The 27,958-nt window shown below is 41.2% G+C and overlaps 1 protein-coding gene across 1 annotated transcript; it reads right to left on the bottom strand.

Annotated features, from left to right (window-relative positions):
- Nucleotides 1–436: 436 nt before the first annotated feature.
- Nucleotides 437–27,529, bottom strand: HSF5 (heat shock transcription factor 5). Its single transcript, XM_075518273.1, has 6 exons — nucleotides 26,947–27,529; nucleotides 23,784–24,155; nucleotides 15,636–15,733; nucleotides 10,136–10,660; nucleotides 4,922–5,084; nucleotides 437–558 (listed from the first exon to the last, which is right to left on the bottom strand). Exons 1-6 carry the CDS (start codon nucleotides 27,527–27,529, stop codon nucleotides 491–493), a joined length of 1,809 nt encoding a protein of 602 aa, XP_075374388.1. The 3' UTR covers nucleotides 437–490.
- Nucleotides 27,530–27,958: the final 429 nt, after the last annotated feature.

Below are 27,958 nucleotides of genomic sequence, written 5' to 3'. Positions count from 1 at the left end.
AATTCCCAGTAAAGGGCCACAGTATGACTTCAAGCAAAGACAGCGAGAGCACCAAACACCACCTATGCCGAGTATACTGTAGCTTCCAACAAAGTTAAATAAAAAGATCCCAAATACAGCACTAAAAACAATTTGCTTCCCAGTAAGAAAGTTTTGAAAAAGTTTTTAAGGCTTCAAGTTTACAAAAAGTTCAGACTTTCCATATCTAAAGAATACAAGCAGCTAAGTAATTACTTCATATTAAATACTCTGACCACTAGATGCTTTATAACTTGACAGGTAGAAAACATAATGGAAGAGGTGTAAAAAATGGAGCGACTAATATCCTACACAGTTAAAATGAAAGCAAAAAAAGAGAGGTGTTTTTTTCTTAAAAAAACAGTCTAAATGATCCAAAGTGCCTGTTGTGTGCAAAGCACTGCCGCTGGAGTCTGACAAGAGAACCCAGCTGGCAGCTGCTGCACATTTTCACATACTTGTCACCCACTTCTCACTCTCTTGTTTCTTCCTGGGGAAAGTACCCCCGCTTGCAAGCCACGTCTACCCGCAGATGGAGATCTAGGAAGAAAAGGGAATGCTGAGTAAGTATCAGTCCTTGTATATGTTTCACTTGGCAGCACACATAGCAATTGTACTTCTAGCAGGTACTATAAAATATGGCCTGAAAGGCAGGCTGTAACTTGAGAATTTGAGGCCTACTGTTTAAAGAATAGGAATTATTCTAATTTTGCAAAATGTTAAATATAAAATAACAACAAAACAAATCACAGGAAAAGCGCTCCCATTCTTCAAGATATATTATTTATATGTGCACTCACTACCATGGATACCAACTGCCAAATGTTCATTACTATAAAACCCTGGCATGGTCTACAGAAAGGCCTGTTCTGCTTGTGACATATACCTTCATTTATCCATAAAAGGCACAATTGCCTCAAAGTACACCATAGCTGGTGCCAAGATCCTAGAGAAAACTCATGGTATCACAGAGAGGGCAAACAAGAGACTCCTCTTTTGGAAATCACTTTGATCCACAGCAAAATGGAGATACTTCCAACGTCTGGCCAAACCTTGCAGGTCAAGAAAGTGAACAAGTACCTTGATAAAGTCACAACAGCACTACCACTGCAAACGTCACCCGTGTGAACTTTAAACTCTAAACAGACACATTCACATCTTAGGCAAAGTACTCTAGCCCTTGTTCTTTTTCTATACTACAAATTCAGGCCTAAGAGGCTCCAGTTCTGCACTGTCTGACATTCGCCTCCTGCCAAAGCAGGCTCTGTTGGGAACAAATCTTGAAAATGCATAGGGATGGAGAAATGAGGGGGCTAGTAACAATGCAACTCTGAATTATGTAAAGTTAGGAGACAGCATCTAACATCCCCTCATCCAAAACAGCAGATTGCCAGGACAGGTAATTTGAAAGTCCTTCCCTGAATATATAATGAAGTAAAGGTAATGGCAACTGAGCTGGAGCAAGAAGCTGCAGTTCAAACTCCTGAGAACAACTTCACTTTGGGCTTCAGACAGGAGATGTTGAAGAGCTCAGGGCCAGGCCTGTCCCCACGTTAACTCTTAACACCTTTGTAGGAGATCTCACTGTGACCTATTAGGAACACTAATGAACTCAATGAAATTATTTTTGACTGGAAGGTGTAGGAAATAGTTCAAGTGAACATATGATAGCATGGGAGACCTTGCCTGAATGAAGATTTGCCCTTAGCACTTGCACCCATAAATCTATTCACCTTGCAGTGAATGAAAGGGAATGCATAGTGACACAACTGTAGGGGCATAGGAGCAGGTGGTAAATGCCTAGGGCACCTTGTGGCATGATAATGATGGGTTCATGCAAGTCAGTAGCATCTCAGTATTATGTTTGTGTTCTTGTAGCAAAAAAAATTAGAGGAAGTTGCCAGATTATTTGAAGGACTAAACGACTCACAAAAAATATATGGCCAGCCATTGAGAAAGAAAGCTTTTTCCTTAATGTATCAGTATCAGCTTAAATGCTTAAATCCAGAAGTTACAAATTCTACCTGCTCCACTCCGAGATCCCTATTTCCAGAAAGAAGGGCTGCAAACAAAAATTTCTCCGATCAGAATCTGGCCTTCTTATGTACTTTTTTAGAAGAGGAACCACAAACCACAGATATTAGGTCCAGTACAGCTATATTCACTAGCTGAGTGTACCTGTGGAGTACAATGCAGAGGAGATGGGGAAGGATACATGGAGAAGTTACAGCGTTCCTATCAATCATTCATGAAGTCCGAAAGGACTCCTGTTGCAAGTGTGGATGCTCCCAACAGAAGCAGACAGATTTATTCCAAAAATCCCATTTTATAGATGAGCTCAACTAGAAAGTAGTGGAGAAAGAAGATGCATCATCGGGACCTTCAAATCTATGTCCTAAGAAAGAGCCTGGGGCTGAAAAAAGCCATCCCTGAAAGGTGAACTATCCCTCACACCTCAATGTGATAAACATCCCAGGAACTAGAGAGCCATACCCAGTGTCTCTCAAGAGAAAGAGTGGGAAGGGAACAGATGACACAGCCTATACTCATTTGCAATGATGTATCTTGGTGTTGAATTAAGTTCTGCACCCTCTGTTGCAGCCTCTGACTCCTGGGAGGACTCACAAATAGTTCTCCTCCAACCAAGGAAAACAGCGTCCCTCTGTCAAATTGTCAGGTACAGAGACAACTAGTGCATGAGTAGTAAAGATATGGTTAAAGCAAACACTTGCATTCAAAACAAAGAGGGGGGTTCTTCACCCACTGTGTAATTAACCTGTGTTAATGACATAAACTTACAAAAAACCCAGTGGATGCTAAATGTTTGCATGGCTTCAAAAAGTGACTAGAAAAATTAATTGAAGAAAAGTTTACTGAGACCTTTTCTACTTAACAGTACAAAAATGCCAAAGATACTGTTGGAGACGGGACAATGAGCTAGAAAGACCTTTCATCTTGACCCTGGTTGGCAGGACGTTCTTACAACTGGTAAACTAGAATTTAGCTGAGAAAGTTGAATAAGTATATTGTTTTTCATCTGAAGAAAACAGATAACCTATTTCAGTGATTTATGGTGCTGCACAGATGGGCTGGCAGCTATGGAGGGAAATCCTGGGGACTGCATTTTAGTAAGACAGCAGCTGTCTCTCTTGCTACAGGATAGCTGCAAAAGGCAAAGAAATCTGGTCTAGTTCTTCAAAGGAAAGCAACGCCTTTTCCACAAGGGAGGGTTTGATTCTTGGCTCATTTGTACAGATTATCACCTTGGTTTCAGCCCAGAGCTGCTCCCAGTCACAGAAGTGACTTTTCCTTCCATCTTCATTGCAGTGGCCTTTGGTACCACATTATGTTGGCTCTTGCCATGTGATATCTAGAACTTGGTGTCACCACATAATAAAGAAAAGTGAATCATGTCAGCAGCCTACTGAAACAGATGGAAAAAAAGCCTGCTCTATAGCAGGACACGTAACAAAGTGCGGGCTCAGAAAACTTGCAAATGAGTGCCCAAAGGAGAAGAGGAAGGCGGACAGGATTCAATCACTTTCAGAGGATAAGCTGTGAAGAAACACCTGGAAATTTTCATGATGCAATATTTTGGCACAGAAAGATTAAGGAAGAAGTTGTTTCCAAAGACCCACAGAGGAAAGGAGGTACTGACAGAAAAATGTAGTCAGAGCAATAGAAGTCAGCTTGTATTTAAACCTGTTTGCTTCCGGCTTACAGTTGAAACACAGGAGATGAGCTATGCCAGCTTCGAGGCTGGTACCATGTGCCCAATTTATTTTGGGCCAGCTTGAGCCTGCTCATGTTTGGCTCAGGTCTGCTGCCTGTCTCTACCCTTTACAAGTACACCAAGACTAAAAGGTACCACAGTGGAAATGTAGACCTGGATGACTATCACATTTCCCAGAGAGCAGACTCTATGCTAATTGTTACTAATTAGCATTAGCGTAACCGTGTTTCATCTCTATGGAACAATCCCATGGAAACACTTTCCAAAATGTTCCTGTACATAACTTTACAACTGGCATATTAAGCAAATGTTTTGCTTTAGATATGAAAGCTGAGAAGTTTGCTAATTATCCATGATACCAGGAAGTAATTGAATAAGAACTCTCAATTCTGTGTTTTAAACAAAAGCCTGTCTTCTTTCAAGATGGCATCCAACCTTTTTTCTCAGCTTCCTGACAAGAAGACTTTATTCCTTACTTAAATGTTTGAAACTGATGGGCGTTATGAGCTGAATTATTAACTAGCATCACTATCTGGAATCTAGAAACTACCCTTTGAAGTGAGCAACAGCTCTTCAAACTCTACAACCAGCTCTTTGATGAACAGCTGTAAGGGAAACAGCTTCTTGCGAGACTTGCAGGCTGCACTAACTCTTCTTCTAGAACGGATCCGAAGTACTCTCTGTGTCCTCTTATGCCTCTCTAATCTGTGGACATTTAGGTTCTTCCTTTAGTTACTCGATTTGTGAATTGTTTGGCCTCAGATGTTCTGCTGCTTGTTTTTCTCATGTATTTCAGCATACACATCAGCAGACTGGTACAAAATTTAGTGATCTGAGACAAAAGGTTTGGACTTCTACACTAACTTCATCAGTTTGGTGGGTTTTTTCCCTGTTATTTCAGTAGTCACCTCATTACTCAGTGTTTCCTTCATAGCACTGTCACCCTCCAGCAAACATATCTATGGACTTCATCTCAGTATTGTGACATCCAGGTTTCTGACACAACTCCCAGAGCTTCAGGTTTTATTTACTGATATAATTTACACCCTTTTCCACATAAGTGTACTTACGCTGCAGACAATAACTAAACTATTCTGATCTCCCCTTTCTGTAATAGTTTCAGAGTAGCTGTCTCAGAAATCTCTAAAAAAATGGAGAATCTCTTCTTACCAGGGGACTTGCCATCGTGTGAACTGTGTCTCCTTTTCCTGCATCCAGGTTTTACAGATGAATCTGTCTCTTCTACAGATTTGTTCACAGGCTCAGCTCCTGAAATGAATTGTCTCTCTTCTGTCTCTGATGTAGTAGATTCACATTTAACACTAGTATTTGCCTTAAAACAAACAAACAAACAAACAAAGAAATAAAACCAAAGATCACTCAATATTTTCTTGTAATCACTTTAGGGACAAAATAATAACTATTCTTCTCCACTCCAAAAGAACATCTCACAAGTGTTGAACACTGCCTAGATGGTTTACATAATAAGTGTTTTTAACTCAGAATTAAGGTTGCCAAATTGAAACTCAAGCTCTTACAAAATGTCATACTAAGCAAAACATGAAATCACAAAACTAAAATATACAAAGTTAGGGTACATGTCCTCACAGTCTGAGCTTTGCCCTCTGTTATCAAACTAGCTACAAGAAATAACCTAGAAGAAATCCAGGTGCACTCACTGTTACCAACACATGTATTAGTAATGACAGATCTAGCTCAAAGAACTTGACAGAGCTGTGTGATGCAAAACTACACATGCGAGCCGCACATTTCTGGTTGGAAATCTCACCCCACCCCACCCAATTGTTAAGACATTAAATTATAATGTGTTGCTTGCTTTTTGGAGCCCTCTGCTGCTGCTCCATATGTATTTTGCAGGCAACCATTTACTGAACTGGTGTATTTCCATGATCATGTTGCAAAAATCTGTAGGTTTTAAAAAAAAAAAAAAGGCGCCAAACAACCAAGTTATGTTTCTATTCCACTGAGGAAGTAAAGGCCCAAAGTTAAGCACTTGGAGTTTACTTTTAGACAGAAAGACGTTCTCACTATCACCTGTTCTAGAATATTAATCTCTTCTGCAAATATCCTATCAATCAATACCCTAAAGATGAATGATTGTTCAGAGCCTGCAACATTTCCTTCTAGTAAGGTAAAAAAAGCTTTTGAAAACTGGTATGTGTGAGTTTACAGAAGACAAAAGGTCGTCACACTTGGTAATAAGTTATTAGTAATTCCAAAAATCACACTCTCCACCTTGAGTCTGTTGTTACTCAATGTTAAACATATAAAAGGCAATGTGTATGCAAATTAACAGAAATACATATAAAATCTTTGACAAAGTTGTATAATAATATTCAAAAAGGCCTATGTGAATACAGTAACTGCATACTCCAGGGAGAGCTAGTTCCCCCAACACACCTCCTGCACCTGCTAGATACCTACTTTACTGTAGTATTTGTTCTTTGAAATGTGCTGTCTGTATGTATTGCATTAGCACTATTAACAAGGCTGTGTGAAAACCATTTGGCTAGCAATGCCTTTTGTCTAACACTGAACCACAGCTCCTTCCTAGGCATAAAAACAAAGAGAAGGAAGGAGGACTGTAGTTCACTACCTTCACTAGCTAGAATCCAAATTTTGTGAGTGATGATCTAAACCTCTCCGTTCCTGGTGACGTTTACATAACAAGTTCTAGAAAAATGAGTAAGGAGCCTGCACCAACCAGTGAGAGAAGGGAATATTTCTCAAATATCCCTGACTTGGATACTCCACAGGACAAATGTTCTCGAAACAATTCTACAAATTTCATTCTTTAAAAAAAAGAGAAAAATAGATACACTATGAACTGAAGAGCAATATCAGATAGGAGATGTAGAAATCAAACTGCATTGTTTGATAAACAAACAAACAAATGCATATTGGCATAATCATTCTTAAGAAATTATTACTAGCCTACAGGCTGGAAGAAGTCTAGAAACTCTGACTAGCAGTTCTTCTAAAAAGGACCTGGGGATGCTGCAGTGCCCAGTAAGGCTAACGACACCATGGGCTGCCCGGGGATGAGCATGGCCAGCAAACGGAGGGAATTTCATTTCCCCCTCACTGGTGAACCTGTACTTGCAGTGCTGTGTCCAATTTTAAGCCTTACAGTTGTGTGTGTGGAAACTGAAGAGCAATGATACTGCACAGTACCCCTTTCAGATTCCTTTTTATCACTGTGTTTATAGGATCTTACACACCAACTCTCTAGTAAAGTAATATAAAAAAGGCAGTAATAAGATTTTCATCCTAATAGCATCAGCCTAGCCCACACAAATCTGGTTCCCAAGTTATCTCTTTTTTTTATTGTTTGGTTTTTTAAGTGAACGTGCTTCTGACCATGGATTTACCACATCTGTGGACAGACTCTTCACTCAGGCCTGTAGTTTCAGAGTCCCAAACATTGTCTGGCGGAGAATCAGACAAAGCTACCAAAGCTGACGGATGTGAATGTTTTGCCTTTTCACTTCAATTATTGAAAAATGCCAAATCTGCTGCATCTCACTGGTTACATGACTTATGAGACAGCGACTGGACTATACCTATACCCAGCTGGAACCACGATGAGAAGCTAAGGTACTAAAATTAACAGCTCACATGAATAGGGTTTGCTGGATTAACCTTCACCAAAGAAAGCAACAGTTTCAACCTTCAGATAGGTATACTGCCAAGGAGACTGAACAAAATAGGAGACAAATTGCTCTTCATCAAGCATTACAGAAATGTTGTATTTCCACTTTAAGAAGAAAATAAAATATGTCTTATGAGTAGGAGTGGAATAAAATATGCTCATTAAAGGCCAAAACCTGTAAAAGTCTAGAACAGAAATTCACTGAGGCTAAGAGGACAACGCGGGATCTGAACTATTGAATGTACTAACTCTTTTCATGTAAAGAATTGCTCTTTAATTTGCTATCTTTTAGGAAATCAGGAAAGCAGAATAAAGCAGGTTTTTACTAAACTTAGTTCTATGAGGAGGACAGTTCAAGGCTCAATAGCTGTCACAAGAGCAAATGCTAGGAAATACTGTGAAAGAAACAGAGAACAAAACGGCAAACATCTTTGTGCCACTGTAAAAATGGATCGTTTTCCCACAACTTCAATGCTTTCTTCATTTCAAAAAAGGCTGTAGTAGAAACGGATGAAGTTGAGAACAAACCCAAAGCTAACCAGAGGTGCAGAGCAGCTGCCACGCAGAGGAAACTACAGCAGGACTGTACAGTCGGGCAAAAAGACTACTGAGGAGGCTGTGATATGAGATCTGTAAAATCACAAGTGACATGCAGTAAGCAGCCAGGATGACAGTTGAATGTCTCTTCTGAGACAGAAACCAGGAAGCATCACATGAAACTAGCCACAGCCATGCTCAAAAGGATCAAAAGGAAGCTCTGTGCAACAGATCATGAGCAAAGTATCTCTTTGGTCAAAGGATACTGTATGCTAAAACTGACATGGTTTCAAGGGCTGACTTCAGTCCACAGAAGAGAAACTAAGATTAAGTATACAGTATCATTCCAAGTCCTCAAGTTGAAAGTAGTTGGAAAGGAGGAATGCCCTGTTCTATTTGCATGCCTTGTTCTTGCTCTTCCCTATGTATCAGATTACAGCTATTGTCCTGAGACTGGGCAAGACAGACCTTTGATCTGACCCAGCAGAGCTGTTTTGATGTTCTTGTATTAACACCAGAGGAATTTGCTCCTCCTGGGCTGCTACACAGCGGAATAAAACTGTCCTCTGTGCACAGCCACTATTCTGCTGTAGGCTTGCTCTGAAATACATGGCACTGACGGCTACTGAAAGCATCAGAAGGCTTCCAGATTCAGGGACAAGGAAGACAGCAAACTATGTAGGAGCCTGATGGGACTACAAGCACAGATGCCTCCTCTGGAGCGTTCTGCACCTGCCATGATCCCAGGCTCTGGAAACACCAGGAGCCAAGAGTCAGCTTGGGGGTTAAGTTAACCTTGCCTCTCTTGAGCTATGGAAGAGGAGACTGGTAAGAGAAAGAATATTTCTAACAAAAAGGGGGAATCCATCAAACAAAAGGCCTGATCGTTCCTGAATTCCTCTTCAACACGGGTTAAGCCCAGTTATTTAACCAGTTAACGTCCAGATAAACAGACCAGGACCAACACTGGGATTCTCACCAGTTACACAAGCAACGGGGCCCCAAAACCAAAACCCCTCTCCCCCCAACAACTCCATGGTTCACACACTTCACTCAGTTCTTAACAAGGGAGTTTGGACCACAAACTCCAGAGGCCTTCAACAATGCTAAAAACGCACTTCAAAAGTTGTCAAAACTGACAATGTTTAAAGTGCGGTCAACACTTAAGATAACGAGTACTCATTAAGGAGTACTGCCAACTCTGTAGGCACTAGCACAAGGACATGCTCTCCTCTACACAGCACTGAGCAGAACAGGCTGGTCTAGGCTTGAGCTTTGCAGAGCCTTAATCAGAATAGACATCTCTTTCTGTAAAGATACCCAAGAGGAAGATGACTAAGAACAATCAAATTTGCACCAGCTGAGGATTTTCAAGCTATCAACTTTACTGAAGGCATCAAGATACCTATAGCACAATAGAATGCTAGCTTCAACAGATACACAAAAATGAAATTTCGGGTGCCTACATGCAAGGTAGGTCTCAAGCAGCAGAAACAGATGCAGTCAATCTCTTGCTTTTACTTTGTTTTCAAAACAAAAAAAAGTAGAGCATGCCTTTGCTGCCTTAACAGACTAACATCTAGAATGCCCCTCACTGCACGAGACCTACGATTCTGCATACAGGAAGACTAGGCACAGGTAAACCAAAGTACAATTACAACTTGTCAGACACCACAAAGTATAAATAAATGCAGATGCTTTATACCATTCAAATGTCAATAAATTATACTTTCCACAGAAAACAGAAACTTAATAACTGATTGTTTATCAGAAACAATCTAACCATTTAAATTTAAAAAAAATTGTTGCCTTCGGTGGCAATTCTCAAAATACTTTTTTATTTAAGTATGCTATAACCTAAAAAAGCTTCCACTTCATCCCCATGAATACACCTGCACTACGTATTTCTCCCATGCAAATGAGCAACCTAACTTGGCCAACACAGGCTAACGCATCTCATGCTCATTAATGTGGGATACCTTTTCATCCCCTCTTCTTTTTTAAATCTTGCTTTACGAAGCAAACCCGTCACTGTCCATTAAAAGCTTAATTAAAGAAGCCTTTAGTTCTTAAGCAGGCAAGAATATTAAAAAGCCATCAGTCCAGACCCTAGCATTACTATCTAATATAGTTATCTCAAAAAAGCTGTTGTTTTACCTCCCTTTACCCCTTACCTGCTCTGGACTGAATGGTCCTTCCTGAACAACCATTACAGAGGACTGAGTTGGGCAGTGGTCTGGTTGTTCTCTCACTTTTTCATGTGCTTCCTGTGTGGTGATAGATTCTTGCACTATTTCAGCAGCAGCACTTTCTACAGACACAGTGGTATGGGTAGCACAAAGAAATTCAGAAGGCTGTGATGGAGAACAAATTACTGCTTGATCTGCTCCCATCACAAATGATGTATCTGAAGCTACAGGAGTAAGAGATTCCAGTTGGCTTTCCTCAGTTGAGGAAAGTGTATCACTATTCTCACTATTAACCAGCAGCGGTTGACCTCTGTTAGACTGAGGGGTTGAACACTGGCTCTCCACAGGTTCCACTTTCACTATTTCAGCTTTGGGTGATGAATGCATCTCATCAACAATCTGAAACACAGCTTCAAGATTTACTTCTGTCTTCTTGTCTTCATCAGATGTATTACAAGGCCAGTTAGAGGGCAGAAATTCAGATGCGTAAGGTGACTGCACTGGAGGACTCTGGAAGAAACAAAATACAGTGAACTTTTATATCAAAAAATTACAGTGGCAGGACGTGTATTGGTTCTGTAAGGCTTTTCAAGTGAACCTGAGCAATCAACTGAAGTGTTCGTTTACCCAAAAGCTTGAAAGATTGTCTGTTATTTTCAGTTAAAACAGCAGGTTTAGTTAAAAAAAAAAAAAGGCTACTACTTTATCCTGTTTTTCATTAACCACCTTACTCTTGGCACGCTTGCTTTCTTCTATTCACTGTCTATCCTGGAGAGAACGGAAGGTTACTTACCAGTACCTCTGTACTGCTTCAGATGCATTGCCTGCATACTCTGTGCACTGCAGGTACAAGTACACCTGAGTATTCAAACCAGAGACTTACAGTCTCAGTAGGACCTGTGCGGTACATTAGAACCACTCCCCTCACATGCTACATATGTGATAGAAAATGATAGAGCAAATCTACCTGCCTTCAGTTCTTCTAAAACTCAAGCATACGTGTTGTGTCTAAAAACAGCACAAACCACAAGATTTTTAAGCAAGAGAAAAAGGCATGTATGCTGTAAATGTGCATACGGACAACACAACTTGAGGAACTCACAGTTACTTACCAATAACATCTTTTTCCTCTTCAAGTGATTGTCCATATACGCATCCACACAAGGGGTGATTCCCAGGGATGCACCAGTCCCAAAATGAATGGGAGTTCAGACACCTATGAAAACAAATACTGTAGAACTGCCCTGTCTGTCACAGCCTCACATCCGGACACTCCTGTCTTGACACAGTGTCCCACAAATGCATGACTCCAAGTCTACATAAATCTGTATAAAAGCCCTATAGATCTTCAGGTCAGAAACACTTCTTGGAGAACCTGTAGAGGCTGCCTTTGCCATCACAGAGCAGGTCTGAACGCTACTAAAATATTTCAGTGTAATGACACTGCAAGATGACAGGACACAGTCAGCAATCGAATGATAATTCTTTTAGTAGAATTCATATAAATCAAAGAACATTTAAGACAGAAAGAAGACAATGAGAGTTTTTCAAAAGCAGCAAGTCCTACCCAAGTTAAATGATAAATCACATTTTAACAGCCAGTGTCTATACTGCTGTTTCTTCTGGAGATGACTCAGAGTTAAAGGACACTGGAAGGGTAATTTCTTCTGACAAATACGAGTCATATAATGAGGTTGAGCAGAAACTCAGGTATATTTAAAATACAATCTTATTTTGGAAGAGATCTAGTATGAAGGATTAGTCCTTAGTGCCTGATTATCCTCAGACCTTCTAGCTGAGGTAATGGTTAATAAAAAGCTACTTCCATAGATTAATAAATCAGAGAACAGGAAGCCACAGGATCACCTACGAGGAAAGCCATATCAGATCAAATGCCAGTGAAGGATTTGGTCTCTCAGCAGCATGAACATCAGAAGTCCCTGAAGGAAATACCACAAAGAGATGAGATCCCTTCCTCTGGGTGTATGAAGTCAAGTCCTGTTGTGGATTCATGTAGATGTGCCAGTCTGCAGGTAGCCATAAACTTTGGAGGGGGAGGGGGAAAGAGGGGAAGATAAAACCTGGAATTTGAGAAATTTAGGTTAAGTTAAGCAAAGTCTTTTCATTAAAGGCAAGCCACCTTTATCTTTTTATGATACAGGTTTAAACATAGTTCCTTTCATTTAATATTTTTTTCAGTTGTATTTTTTAAAATATTAACAGGGTGTTTCACTTTTGTTGCATTGCTTGTTTATTGTCTTAAGCAGCCAAGATTTTAAGTAAGATCTGGGTTCCAAAGTCAACTGTCCAGGGAGGAGATCATCCCTGCCAAAAACAAACCAACCAACCAAGCAACCCACACTGCAACTTCTTCTGCCTCTTCTTAGGGGACCTCAGCTTGAAGCTGTTACAACACATATCGTCTTCTTGGATGCACTATAGGATCTCGTACACATTTCCAATAGGAGAAAGTGCCCCCACAAAGGTACAATTTAAATCCTTTGAGCTCAAGAGGAAAAATGGTCTAATTTAGCGAAAGTGGTGAAAGGGAAGATGGGCATTTCACTTAAGATTAGCATGCTGTACACAGGAAGTAAAGCACAACTACACCTTTGCAGGGACGCTAGGACTAAACCAATCGTGCGTGAGTGCTTCGGCAATCATTCAGAAGTAATTCAGGTTCAATTTCATTTTGAAATAACATGGCTGATTATCGTTCCTATTACAAATAAAAGCAAACCACTTAGGACTGCTTTTAAGGTCAGGAAAGTTTTTCTTCTTCTTTTTTCTCCCACATTTATTTCTTCCATTTCCAGTTACCTCTTGCTTCAGTTCCACAAGGAAATACTGGCAGCTTAATAACAATGCTAATTACAACAATCAAATAGCAGGGCTGCTAGTTAAAAAAAAAAAAGGAAAAAAAAAAAAATCACTAAAATCCAAGATGCAGCCTCAGTTCACGCCTATGATAAAGCAGCAGGGAAATACTGTGCTAATGGTTGTGAGATGCCAGAACTGCTGTTGCAGAAGACAGCAGGAGTTTTCTCTCACAAGACTCATTCCTCTCCAAGGATACCAATTCATCACACTGATCTACACCCCACTTCAGGAGAACCCAAACAAAAAAGAGTATGAAGCTGTTCCTGAGCTCCCAGTTTTGTAACCAGTTGTGATGAGAGTGTAATAGAATCTCTGAGATATGTAATACAAATCTCTGAAACCTTGATTTCAGAAACCTGACAAGAGATATACCTACTATGTCTGGGTATAACCATCTATATCCCCTTGCTGTTCCATGCGCTAATTCTCTGTAGCTTCTTCTGGAGAGCAAACCGCAGGCCAACGGACATTTACTTAGTGGCCTCGTCTGCCCATGTTCCAGGCAGGGTCACCTAGCAGTTTCAGCAGGTCAGCTGTGTACTGTACAAGCCCAGCAGCTGGCCTCCAAGCCCCAAGAAACTGTACCTGTCTTAATCTCTGCTAAACGTAAAGTAATGGTCTCTGCAAGACTGCGTAAAGACTAGCACAAGGTTTGTCCAACAGTGCCTGTTTTTCCTTCTGAGACCACAAAGCACTGTCTGGATCCAACAGAAACAGGGCTGATAATCAGCTTGATGACTGCCAGTGTGCTGATATGGCTTGCCGTCTTCTGGACTGGTCCAGCAGTTTTGTATAGATTTTGCCAGTAGTATCTTGTAGGCCACAGCGTGATCAGCCTAAAATGCCCTGCAAACCACCCTTCGACAGCATTGCACTGAATTCCTGCAACTGGTGGAAGATATGGAGTGGAACAATACAATGCAAAAGTGCTATTTTTTGTGAAGAATGATAAAAATGCTTAGCCAGCCAGGGTTGGTGAATTTTACTGCTTTTGAGGATTTGTGCCAGTGGTTATTGACGATCAATACACAAGCAGGACAGGATGATCAATACTGTAGCTGGCTGCATCCCTCAGCAGAAGTTTGGGGAAGTATCTACCCCAGAGCACACAAAAAGTAAAGTGACTGTTCCCCAAAGCTCAGTGAGAACCACAGGCAAACCGCTGTCTTCTGTACCATCTGCACAGCCCCTGTCACCATGTTCCAGGAGAAATGATCTATGCTACACTAAGACTCAGAAATCTCAGGAAGTCCTGTTGATCCATTCGGTACAATACTTGTGTTATCCTGCTCAGAGACAGCCAGTTACTGACCTGGTAGAACTGATTTATGCCACTGCTTGCTTTTGCTGCTTTTACCTTCCAGCAATCTCTGCCCAGATGCACCAGCAGCTGTTGACTGGGAGTTCCCTGGTTAGAGTTGTATTATCAAAGCACCCACTAGTAAGCGGCCTACATCTCTTTTGACTCCACACACTGCCTGTGGACTAGCTTCTCCAAACAACTGATTTTTAGTAGACTCTTTGGACACTGTATTTATGTGATCTTTCAGTCTAGCCACAACAACACCCTTGATGACTCCTTTGGAATGATTTGCTATCCCAAACATTGATCTCAGCCTTCTGAGATACGAACTTATTTGACTGTGACTTCCCATCACTGGGACTGATCTTCATGTCCTGGATGAAAAAGAAGCTCATGATGAAAGTGAGAGGACAAAGATGCACTGTGTGAAAAATAATTATTAGCGTACCAATGGCATGATTGGCCGGTGGCTATTTATATCCTCACACCAACTTGTTATCCGGGCCATAACCTGGCCATCTTGGATAAGCTTATATAAAAAAAAATCACGAATAAAAGACAAAGGTTGATATTGGCAAGACAGGGAACTGGACGATCAAGCTTGGGTAGGTCAACCCGTTTTCAACGTACATAAGCATAACTTGCTTTGCTTGTCCTCTGTGAGGGAAAAAAAAAATTATATGCATTATGCTGTAATAGAAAAGGAAGCCCTTGGATTTTTACTTCAGATCTTTTGATATTTGATAAGCCAGGCCCTCCAAATTAGGTGCAGTTTCCACTGGAATTATATAAAGCATTTACAGTCAGTACTGTAGTTATCTTTAATATGACATCTCTCAGGTGGGGCCAATTCCAAAAGTCACCTTAGTTTTTCTCATTCATCAAATGAAACTCAGGACTACAGAAAGCTGTCTGGGACAAAAAAGTGGAGCTGTTTCCCAGTATTTTCATAATATTAAAGAATCTGATTTTGTCCAGGCAAGGATATTCTTCAAAGATAAACGCAGACTCGTTAACTAAAATGAATTCTGGTGAAGTCAAGCAAAAAGCTTATACAGAAAAAAACACTCCACTGATGAGGACACCCACTATGCTGCTACCCTGAAACCTAACTTGAATTACAAAACTACCCGTTTAATGTTCAGTGGTTCTTTGAAATAGGTATTTGTAAACCACATTACTTTCACTTTCTCAAGCAGATCAATTTTCAAATTTATATCCTTCACTCCAGAAGTCCATAAACCTACAGTTCTTTCGTACAGTCTCCTCCGCTTTCACCTGATTTCAGTATGCTACACTCACCTGGAAAAAGCTGCAGTGGGTGTACGTCGAAGCTGTAGGACTAGCACAGCCAGTCAGAGGATCTATGTGGGCAGGTGGTGAACAACACTGCAGTGCAGCTGCAAGAATTCAAACACAGCTATCAGACTCCAGAATTTGTGTTTGGTATGCAGAACTCTATTGCTTACTTTGATTAAACATTTCAATAATCACACAGTAAACTAAATTCCAGAAATGTATTATTAGCTCCCAGGTGATTTTAAGACTGATTTCTTCATCTTAAAAAATATTTATTCTAATATATGTGTACATATATTAAATATATATATTGTAAAATTGATATACACACACATAGAAACTTCATAATCACAGTCTTTCGTATCTTTATATCACCTTTTTGATTTGGCTGCTTGACTTTCTCATCACAACATACCACAGAAAGTGGATTCACGTAGGAAGAGCCTAGATGTTCATACACACACACACACTGAAATTAAACAGTGATTTCATTCTAAAAAGCAGTTCTGTAGATGAGGCAGTATTCGGCAGGTATTATTTTCTGGTGACACTCAGAGATAATTTAAAAGTAAAAGCATTATTTGCAGGACAGATAATCTTTAAAATCTGCAATCATTCTGAGAGAGAGAGAAATCCTTGATGAAATCAAATTCAGTCCAATGTTCATAGTAAGTAAATGTAATAAGTATAACTTGAGATGGAAAACAGATCAGATAATTTATTTGCAATGCTTGACACTTACGTGGGATTTCATGAGACAGTTGCTATGATAACCAATATTTTTTTTTAGTATCTACACCTATTGCGCTTTTTAATATGATGTTGCTGAATTTTTGTGCAGCTTGGAGCAACAAACACAGGAGCTAAACAACACAGAAAGAGCTAGTGGACGTCCTTCTAAAGAAGCTTGAGATATGTGTATGACTCATGTTACTTCAAAAGCTAATTCTGAGCACTTTGTGATGAAATCTGGACATCTTTCAGAAGAACATTCTATGGCGTGTGAACATATTACAATTCTGGATGTTGCCAAAAACCTAAATGATATTTTCACTCACTGGAAACTCCGAAGTATGTTTACAAATCCCAGAAAACCACCAAAGAAAACTTTTGAAGGGCTATTGTAAAAACAGTGCAAGAGAGCAATGACAAAAGAGAAATTTCTTGTAACCTGCTAGAGTGATTCTCTACACTTTACAAAGAACCTATTTTCTAAGAAAAGAAAAGGAAGGACCTGAAGGAAAAAAGTGCTTGTGAAATAGTAGGTAAGTGTAAAACATTAAGTCCAGACCATATGCTATAAAAAGCTACAAGTAAAATATAAATGACAGTACTCTTACAGTTAGTAGAGCTTATAGCAAAAGCAACTCATTAATCAAACGAATTGCTATGTTTGTAAATCAAAGTGAGGAGAACAAAATAACTGTGTAGAAGACTAGACTGATGACTGATTCTGAATGGTTCTGAAATGCACAACATTGCATAAAAAGCATGGTTTGCACTCACAAGAACTTTTTTTTGGCCAGTTCATAGACTATGGCAGGGACTGATCTAATAGCAAGAACAACTGCATCTGTGGAAATATCATGGGAGACACAAACGTAGTCTTAACGGTAGTCAGTTAAGAAGCAAATCCACCATAAGATGGAGGCCAACTTTAGATAGGTACTACTCATCACCCATAGTCACAAAACAACTTTTTAAATAACATTGAAGAAAGCATTTACTGATGGGCAGTGTTATCAAAGGCGAAGGTGTTGATTCATTTATAATACTTCAAGGCTTCAAATTGAATCAAGATTCAACAAACATACCTGCTTCACTCACATGCTTTTGTCCTACCCTTGTTAATTGGAGAAAAGACATTTCGAAGCTCTTTTGTCCAAGGTGTAGTTATCCTAGTCATACCCTGAAGAAATTACCAGCTAAAGCACATTCTGTCACCGGCTGTTATGAAATAACTGACAGTGAACACAGATCTCATTTGAATACTAAGGAGACAAGGATGAATGGCATCTTACCGAATAAATGAATATTTACTGAATAAATTAAGAAAAAGATACAGCTCCTTCCATCAAACAAGATGGATCTGCCTCAAAATAGATTTGATTTCTGCCAAAAAAAGAGATGTACTTCTGCCCATACAAGCTATGGATGGAAAATTTGATACTCATATGCGGAATATGAACACTGACTTATGAAAACGGAATCGCCATCAGTGGGGCTACAACCAACCCAGCAACGTACCCCTGAGAAGAAGCGATCAACAAAGAGCACAGTTCACAGAACAAGGAAAGGACTGAACACTCTGCATCACAAATACTCTTGCACAGAAGTCGAATGACCGTATTTCAAACATACTGGAAATATCTTTGGATATCCAAAGAGGTTGCAAAGAACTCGGGCAAAGAAATCAATACTTTTAAAGGAAGTTATTTAGAAGTACGTTAACAAAAACTTTATAAGCAAATACAAGCTATAAATCTGACATGTGAATAAGAAAAATTAGAAGGAAATACAAGGGAACAGACAGTCAGTTGACACTGGATAATATATAAATGGGGAGGAGTCAACAAGACTTCTTTTTGTTGAGAGAAGTCACCCTTCATTGCCCTCTTGAAAGACCTCCAGTAGGTAAACAAATATGGATAACTGTGATCTTGCTGATTTGATATTTAGATTTCCAAAAAGCTTTTAACAAAGTCATCATCAGAAACTCTTACGAAAACTGAGCAACAACAGCACAAGAGGCAAGGCTGTATGTTTAGAAAATAAGCTGTTTTAAAGGCACAACACAGAAGATAGGAATAAATAGGCACTTTTCACAGGTAAGTGAGGTCACCAGTGGAGGTCCCCAAGGACCTGCGCTGGAATTCATGCTGCTCATCATTTTACTAAAGTACTTTAAAAATTGAGTGCGTGAGCAGCGAGGTGATGCTTGCTGACAATACCAGGTTACTCATGTCAGAAAAGAGCAGTCAGCTATGAAGATGTGGAAAAAAACCCCCGCCTTATGAGTTTCCCAAAGCCACCATCCACCAGATAAAGCTCTGCACTCGGGAAAAATAAACTAGTTTCACACAGAAAATGATGGGTTCTTAGTTGTCAATCAATAATCAGTAACTAGATCTTGGTATTATAGTAGATAGTTTCATGAAGATATCAGCTTGACACTCAGCAGCTGTCAAAAAGACCTCCAAAGTCACAAATGCAACAATCAGATTGTTAGGAAATAATAGAAAAGCGAACAGAGAATGAAATTCGAACGTTATTACTCCACTGTATAAATCTGTGATTCACCCATACCTTGACCACCGTGTATGTTTTCGGACTCTACATCTCAATAATAAAATAACAGAACAGGTTACCGGGAAGGCAACACGGAGGATGTACAGAACACTTTCCTGAAGGAACAGCTAAGTGGGGCAGGACTCTCCATTCTAGAGAAAATGCAACTGAAGGAACTAAGATAGCAGTATTTAAAACCATGATCAGTGCAGTGAGAGGGATATGGATATAGACACATTCACACAAAAACCAAATGGAGATTTAATGAATATACAGTAGGGTCAAAAGAGACAAGAAAAGGTGGCTCTTTACACAAAATGCAATTAAGCTGTGAAATGAAGTCCTTGTCACAGATGTTGCATATGCCACAAGCCTACATTGGCTGGGAGAAATAGACAAGTTCATGGAAGTGAAATCCACTGAGGGCTATTAAATACAACTCGTGTTATGGTTTATTAATTCCCAGAGCCCACACTGTTGGAGTATTTTGGAAAAGCATCAGTCCATGCTTGCTCTACTCCTGCACTCCTCCTTGGGCATTACTGTCAGGGGAAATGATGAGCTATAGGTACATTTGGTCTGATCAAGGCTAGCATTCTTGTCTCCAAAGCAGAGAACTATTCATTAGAGAATTACTGAGGCATTCATTAAATCCTGCTTTCTCAACACTGGAAAAATTGCATGAATTGTATAAAAATAAGCACATGAAATTTAGCTGGAGGGATGACAATATTAACGTCACATCCTTATATACATCTTCCTCCTCTTGAGACAATATTATTTTGTAGGCTCTCAATGTTTCAGTAGAGAACAAATCAATTGTAATCTTTTCTGAAGACATGAAGGCTACAGCTCTACCAGTAAACTAAATGCATCCAGATCCATTCTCTGGCACAGAGTCTGTTAATACTATTAAAATCTCTTACTCTTCCAAGTCAAAACAGCCACATCCAAACAGCCTGTTGGGAATGGTTCCGAGCCCATGCCAACCACTGAACTAAGTACAGCCCTTTTTGGGGAGAGTGCTAACCAGGCTAACGATCTAATGATAGAGCTGAGCAAGACACCCAGGCACTTTCCTGGCAAAGTCTAATACAGTAGCACAGACACAGACAGCTATGCCTGAGCTCAGCCACAGTTTTATCAAAGATGTATCTTGCCAAATGTATCTGGAAATTAGAACCTAAATGTAAATAAGATCTGAGAACATCAAAAAAGCTCCATGCTTACAGTTCGATGTGCACACATTTGTACTGCATGCTTTTTACAGGTTCCAACACTACATGCAAGCTCAGGAAAGCTGAAAGCCCAAAAATAAATGCAAACCCAGTATGATCAGCAGCAGATCTTTTCCGACCTTGAACAACCACCATAATTTCTCCAAAGATCTGTTGGAAATTGAAGGAACGCATGTATCTCCTCTATGCATTGAAGACAGCAACAGACATTAATAAGTGTTATTATCAGCTCAGCTGGGCCAAGGGGCACGAGACTGACACTCTCCAGCATCTTCCATTCCACGTGAGCACGCACTACATGGGAAATACCAAGGAAGAACCTTAAGACCATCTTTTCATTGTGAACTTATCATGTCAGGCCCAAAAGTTATGCCTAAGAGAAGCTAGTTACTCATCAGACAACTGGGTCAACAGTACTCAAAGCTGTGCAGGAAATTCGGGAATGCAGCTGTGCCTGTTCCTGCCAGATCAATTAATACATCGGAATGGGCCTGAATAAAAAAACTACGCAAGCTCTGATCCTTTACCCACCAGAAGACTGATGAAAATGGAGATGATACCCAAGGTCTCCTCAATAAGGGAAAATGGGAAAGACAATGTTGCTTGAATGTAGACATTTAGGTGGGATTAATTGCCTTACTGTTACATAGACTCAGATGTCTAGCAGTTCTCCACTCTCTGCACAGTCAATGAACAACTAGGCTCATCAGAAAGAAATTAATTGTCTTCCAAAGGCATATGTCTAAGAAAGTTGGAATGACTCAGCCTCTGGGAGGTGCCTGTTTCTCTCTACCGGCTATATATGTAATCTAGATGACAAGCCCAGGCATGTACAACTATTATACATTCAGATGAATCTTAGGCAAGATGAATCCTACAACTAGTTTTACAAGTGCATTACTAATGCATCTAGTCTGCTTTTCTCAAAGGAAAATATGGTGCTATTCATGCTGTGTTAAAACAGATGTTTTCAGCTGCTTATTTATTTTAAGAATCCCCTTTGGACCATGTGAATTTTAAGCCTTACATACAAAGAAAATTATTTATCTTAACAGAGGGTGTATCATTCAGAATAACATGACTACTCCTAAGCTACCACTCACCAGAAAGGTTATCATATGTAAAGGAACTCTACAGCCCCAGATGTATTCGAAAGGCATGACTGCACTTGCAGTGTCAGGTGGCACCAATAACTAACATTTCTCACATAGTCTCCTTGACTGATTTTTCATTATTAGGACACTCTCTGATAATAAAGCTTCACTGTGTTTCTTTGATGCTATCCTACTACTATCAAAGGTTTTGCAGATAGTTGAAAGCAAACAGAACTAAATCCTTAAAATAATTATGGTCTAATGCTAGCGGGAAAAAAAGATCCAGATGAGCATCTTTTATTGTACTGCCCTTTCAATAAGAATCATAATGAAAAACCAGGGAAATCTTTTTGTTGCTGAAGTTAACAAACAAGTTTGAATATACATAAAAAGAAATCTTTTGATAAAGTTCTACTTTGATTTACTTTAATGGGACTTCAAAAGTAAAATGAGAAGAGTCAAGAATAAGATTGAACATACATTCTTTAGTCCCCTCACTTATGAAATGCATATTTTAAGATTAACTATCACTTTCCAAATAAGCTAATCTTGGTGCTGTGCTTTCAAGATGAAGGAAAGCAGACTTTTCATGTGGACATATGAAGAAATAAGCTTTCAGCATTCTGTATGTTATAATACACAGAAGAAAGGATAGCGGAGAGATTAAGAGATACACAGGAACAGAAGTAAAAACACTGAGACAGTCCTAAGTGACAGTGAAAATTGAAAGATTTATAATACTCTCTAGTGAAATGTCAAACATCTTCTCAGAAGTACTAATTAATTCATTGGAGTTTTCAAAAGCCTCAGATTCCATAAGTTTCTCTACTTTAGTTTGAATTACACCTTAATTTTTGTACCTTTCAAAATCTGGTATGCTTTCATCATGCTCTCCCCTGCCACCTCCCGCCCCAGAAATTTTACCTGTACAACACAGCCATTTTATTCTTTAAACTTTTATAACTCCAGTGAGAGAGACTAGCATCATCCAGTCATAGAGCTCTACATATTCATGTCTAAATCTACGCTAGTCTCCCTCAACTCGTCTACAGTCACTACTGCAAAATAGGCGCTTCCAGGACATGAGTAATCTCACCCCAAGACAAAATCTAAACCGAGCTCTATGAATCGCACCCTAGAGATGCCCATTTCCTTCCCTTGACTATCGAAGAGGTCTGGGGAACAAGTTGAGATACAGGCATATAAAATTCAGTATGATGAATTTCAGCCTATGCTCTGTAACAGACAGAAACATGAAGTGGGGACCACCTCCCACCTTAAGCTGGGAGGTATTCTGGATGGGGCTTTGAGCAACCTGGTCTAGTGGAAGGTGTCCCTGCCCATGTCAGGGGGATTGGACTGGATCATCTTTGAAGGTCCTTTCCAACCCAAACCATTCTATGGTTCTGTGATTCTCAGGACACCCTGCTCCTGGGAGGAGACTTAATAGTTTGCAGCTGGTAATGCAGGCTCTAGCCACCACAGTAATCTTTGCAAATAGCACAGGGCAAGGAGCATATGGCAGAAGTTGCCTGTGTCTTAAACATTTAAGAGTGTCCACAAGAAATTCCTAGCTCCTCAGAATCCTTCCTTGACCAAAATGATGTTACGGAAACTAGTGATTATTGTCTGAAACATTCTCAGCAGAGGTCTCAGAAGGCACGCACAAAAGACATGAATATTTCACCGTGTACTTGGAGAAAGACAGCAGGCACCACGTGTAGGATTTCTAAACAGGGATATCTATCTTAGTGAAGGTGCAGCTGCCAAGGGAGGAACACGCAGAGTTCCTGTAGTTTGTTCAAGGAAAGAGTCACTATGTTCTGAGTTTCAGAAGTTTTAGGGAAATTTTAAAAAAACCAAACACACCACCACCCCCCAGAAAATAACCTATCATGTGGTTTTTCCAATTCAAGGTAAGGGCAAGGAAAAGAACAATAATTTGCTTCAACTTATCTTCTGAAGAACAAAAACACTTAAGTGAGACTGAAAATTTTAGCAGAAACATTTTAGAAACATAAAAAAACAGACAACATTAAGAATCTAAGCAAGAAAAAAAATTACTATATGAAAATAGTATGAGCAGAATGAAATATTCTACCCAATACTTTTGACTGATCTTCAACTTTAAAAACTTAACCTGGGAAAATATGAGACCAAGGACTAGTATACTACTTTTCAACAAGTTCTCAGTGCTTTAGTATCATCATCCTAGTTTTGCTTAATTAAAAAACAAAAGAAAGTTAGCCTAACACTGACTAGTTGTGGAGAAATGTTTTTCTCCTTGCCCTTTAACCTCAACAGAGAGGCTATCTGGAAAATCACCAGGGGACACTTAAAATCTGGAGGAAGGACAGGAATACCAAACAGAAAATCTTTTTGCTTTAAAGGCCTCTCTTCCTTTTAGACTTTACACTTTTTAGGTAATTCTCACTTGAGACATACATATGACAGAGCATTGTAGAAAAACATTTAAAAGTATCACTTTTAAATATCTTTTTGAAAAGCAAGTGCAGAAATTATTTTCATACCTGTTGGATGGTAGGCTTGTGAGTACTGCATTGAAGGTGCGTAGCTGCTGTATTGTGGAAGGGAAGTGGTAATGGTTTGAGACCCTTGCTGAAGCGGCAGAAGAGAGGCAACAGGCCGGAGTGTGTATGTGACCTCTGTTGGAAACCTCTGGAGTACCGGAAAGGCAACCCCTTTATCTGGAAAAGCTGAGGAAGCCCCATGCCCTGGAAGCAACCCAAGAGAACCCTGCCATGTTCTGGAAGAGACTGGAGTCCGATCTAAACTTTTTGTCGGTAAAGTGCTGTGGTTCTGGGATGAGGTCGACATGTAGGAGTAAGGAAAGAAACTGTCTCGATGATAAGGTTGAGGAAACTGTCCTACAGTCAGCAGTCCTGCAGTGGGTACAAAATAAAGTGAAACAAGTGTTAAGGAAAGGAGTTTTCACAGGCAATGAAAGGCAATATGAGGAGCCAAGGCTCTACAACGTTATTTGGGAACGCTACCTTTGCTCCGATATTCTTAACCCAGAAACAGACTGTATTCTTACACCTGAACATGCAGTAACTGCTGCAGTGGCATATTAGTGCAGTGCCAACACACAGCTGCCTATGTAGCATTCAATCTCCTTAAACTTGCAGTAACAAGTTATCAGTATTTAGAAATGTGCTATAAATCAAAATGCGTAGTAACTTACTAAACCAAACAAAAGTAATTTAGAAAGTACTGTGTGTTAAATCAGACAATATGTTAAGGAAAAAAAAAAAGGGAAATCATAAACACTCCAATGCTGACAGCTCATAGCCAGCTAAGGGAAGGGCAATGTCAAAATCTTCCACGTGACTTTGAAAGTACTTTATGACAAGTCATTTAATTTGTCAAGAAAAAAAATTCAAAGCCAACTTTTTTCCAGTCAGCTCAACTAGTTCAGTTTAGACTAAAATATCCCAACTTTTGCCATTTGGTTATTTCCTAGTATTCCTTTTATTCGTCTCTTAGTTTCCTCTCTTAGTCATTCATTATTTCATGGAATGGTATTTGCTCTTCTACCGTGACAGCTCAAGGTTGTGGTGACTTTGTTGAAATGCTGACAGTAACACTGAGAACGCCTATGCTCATCAAACTCCCAAAAGAACCACTTCATTTGTGACTTTTCCATGGCATTGTATATAGCCATGCTAATTGAAAGTTCCGGGATGGTTGACGTTGATAGGGTTTATCTAGAAGCCAGGCTTTCTCAGACCTGTAGTTCCCAGTTCTCACTCTAAAGGACTTTTTAAAAAAATAGCCTCACATTTACCTCTTTCACTCCCCTGGTGGGAACTAATTCAAGAAGTGGGTAACATACAGTCATTATTCCTCAAGTTCATATTAAATCATTAAGAATCACTAAATAAATACAACCTGGCCCTGAAAATTTATTAAGAGTTAATGTATAGGACCGTTCATCTCCTGTTCAGTATTTTTACCATATATAAACAAAGAATGAATAGAGGTATGAGAATTCCTTTGTTTATATTTTACCTTTCATTATCTAGTTTTAATACATAAACAAGACACCACAGAATGCCAAGTTACGAAGCACCAGTTGCTTTACAGGAATTGCTCCTGGATGTTTAACCCAGAGTTACATGTTGCGAGACATTTGGAACAGACTGACGGTTTGCAAACAAAAATATCTTTTATCTATCAAATTACCTCACATTTACAGCAAAGACATGCCCCTGAATAGTCAGTACAGCGCGCACAGTAAATTGTCAGCCTGTCAGAACTCGACTGCATATAAAACCCGATGTCTTCCTTGTTTTTTCTGTCTTTCTAGAAACTGAGACTCCTAGCGCAAAAGCTCTTTAAAACTGCACCCATAAAAACAGAGGTCAAAAAATTAGGCTCAATCTTTCTTAGCACTTACTCTAACAATGGTCTGCATTACATCAGTCAGACCAGATTTCATTGAAGAAGTCTGTAATGACTCATCTTAGTCTTAACAATGTTAACACCAAATCTTTAATTTAAATGCTTCCTAGCCTCGGTATTGAAGTAAGCTCCTTCCCTTCTCAAATGCTTCATTTTGTTTTCTTGGTGTTACAGGTGTAGTTCCACACACATCACAAAAACCACATGAATTAGATGACAATTCCTACTCTGAAACAGTAACCAAGAATAAGTATCATGATAGCCTACTCTGTTCTAAATGCAGGTCGGTACTGCAGGAAGCAGTGCCACCAACTGCTTCTCCCCTTCTCCTGGTCGCAGTCCTGCCACTTCTCCCACGCCGAGCCTTACAGCCCTGCACCCACGTGGTGCACCACCCTGGCCCGACAGCCAGCCGCAAAAAGACTGCTCAAGTCTTCTTCTCAGACCATTGTGCTGAACCAACACAGCTGCTGTATCAGCTGCAAGGAAGATGATGGTTGACATGCGACCAAGGGAATGGGAAGTAGAACTGCTCTTCTAGTAGCAGCCCACAGTTCGATCAGACTAAGAGCACTGCAAAACAAGATATTCACATCTTCCTTACACAGCATCAACTACAATGCTCTCAACCTTATATGGAATTTGTGGAATAATCCTCTGAGAGCTCAGAGTCTTGGAAAACTCAGATCCTCTCAAGGAGGGTTAGAAAGAAAGAAAACACGTTCTAGGGCTTTTCCACAATATTATTTTCTATTTAGCTCTCACCTACTCATTCAATCCTCTTTAAAAACTATCTAGCTTGTAATTCTTTTTCAGGAGACAACTGACAGAAATCTTACTACCAGGTCTTTTCTCCTTTGCACAAAACTGACAGGATGCTCTAGTTGTCACTTCACATGACCCATCATTTCACACAGATTTAATGAGAGCTTATTAAGCATCCCTACCGACAGGCAAGGAGGAGTAACGTTCATCTGGTAGAGCTGTGTCAGCTCCACAGAGATCAGGCAAGGGTGTTCTTAGTGCAGTACGCAACAGGGACTATATTGTAGTCTACAGGCAGACTGAAACACGTGAACCATGTTACCCATGCTTACTGGCAGATCTACCTGCATGAAGAACAACCGTCTTCCTACACCAGGTGAACTGAGTGGCCACCAGCAAGGACAGGTAACCCTCCTCCCTCAGGGGAGTGCAGATTTTCAAGCCTCATGCCACCCAGCGCTTGTCAAACCCACCATGGCCCCCGCATGGCCCACCCTGCCTCACCAGGCCTGTTGGCCTCGCCGAGCGTCGAGGGCGGCAGCAGCGGGTCCCCGTGCAGCGATGTGCCAAGCAGCCGCTGGAAGCGGTTGGGCGGGCGGCTGGTCACCTCCAGGCCGGCCGCCATCTTCGCCTTGTTGGCGCTCGTCAGGCGCTTCAGGTGGATGAGAAGGTCGGGGCGGTCACGGCGAAAGTGGGGGCTGTGGAAGTGGTGCAGGGGCCCGGCGGAGCTGACGCCATCGCCATCGCCGCCCCCCAGGCCCAGCGCAGGCCCGGGCCCCACCACGCTGCCCACCGGCCCCATCACCACCTTGCGGAAGCCGTAAAGGTTAAGCTGTCGGATGAAGCTGGTGAAGTTCCTGGTCTTGAAGACGTCGGCGGCTCCCGCCGCCCCATCGCCAGCCGGCCCCGCGGTGCAGCCCGGCCCCGCGCCCAGCAGCTCGCACTCGAAGAGCGGCTGGTCGATGAGCAGCCCCTCGCCGCGGGCGTCCCAGCGGATGGAGCGGAAGCTCGGGCTGTTCACCAGCCGCCACAGCTTGGCCGGGAAGTTGTTGGGGTTGATGAGGGCGGGCAGCCGCGGCTCCTCCATGGCGGCGGACGCGGACAGACGCAGTGGCCGCTCGCGCTCCAACGGCCGCCGCGCGAGGGCCGCCCCGCCCCCAGCGCCGGGGCCGGCCCGCGCGCCGCCCGGCACGTGCCCGGCTCACGACGCGCTGCCCGCCGCCCCGCTCGGCCCCGCCGCGCCGGTGCCGGCGCCCCCCATCCCCTAAGCCCCATCGTCCCCTCAGCGCCGGTGCCCCCCCAGCCCCAGCATCCTCCTCAGCCCGGCCAGTCCCCTCAGCCCCCGCTATCCCCCTCAGCACCCACAGTCCCCTCAGCCCCCGCTATCCCCCTCAGCACCCACAGTCCCCTCAGCCGGCCAGTCCCCTCAGCACCCACAGTCCCCTCAGCCCTGCCAGTCCCCTCGGCCCCGCCATCCCCCTCAGCCCCGCCACCCCCCTCAGCTCCCGCTATCCCC

Source organism: Mycteria americana, chromosome 15, assembly GCF_035582795.1.
Source record: "Mycteria americana isolate JAX WOST 10 ecotype Jacksonville Zoo and Gardens chromosome 15, USCA_MyAme_1.0, whole genome shotgun sequence".
NCBI classification, from domain to species: domain Eukaryota; kingdom Metazoa; phylum Chordata; class Aves; order Ciconiiformes; family Ciconiidae; genus Mycteria; species Mycteria americana.
Note: the sequence above shows the minus strand (reverse complement) of the source record. Positions and strands in the feature narration are given on the sequence as shown.

Excerpts from the sequence above, each read along its gene's own strand:
- HSF5 (XM_075518273.1), bottom strand. The coding sequence starts at position 27,529 with ATGGAGGAGCCGCGGCTGCCCGCCCTCATCAACCCCAACAACTTCCCG. Across the intron at positions 15,734-23,783 it reads ACAAGCCTACCATCCAACAG|CTGCACTGCAGTGTTGTTCA; the intron begins GTATGAAAATAA and ends GAATTCTTGCAG. Across the intron at positions 5,085-10,135 it reads GACCATTCAGTCCAGAGCAG|GCAAATACTAGTGTTAAATG; the intron begins GTAAGGGGTAAA and ends GTTTGTTTTAAG.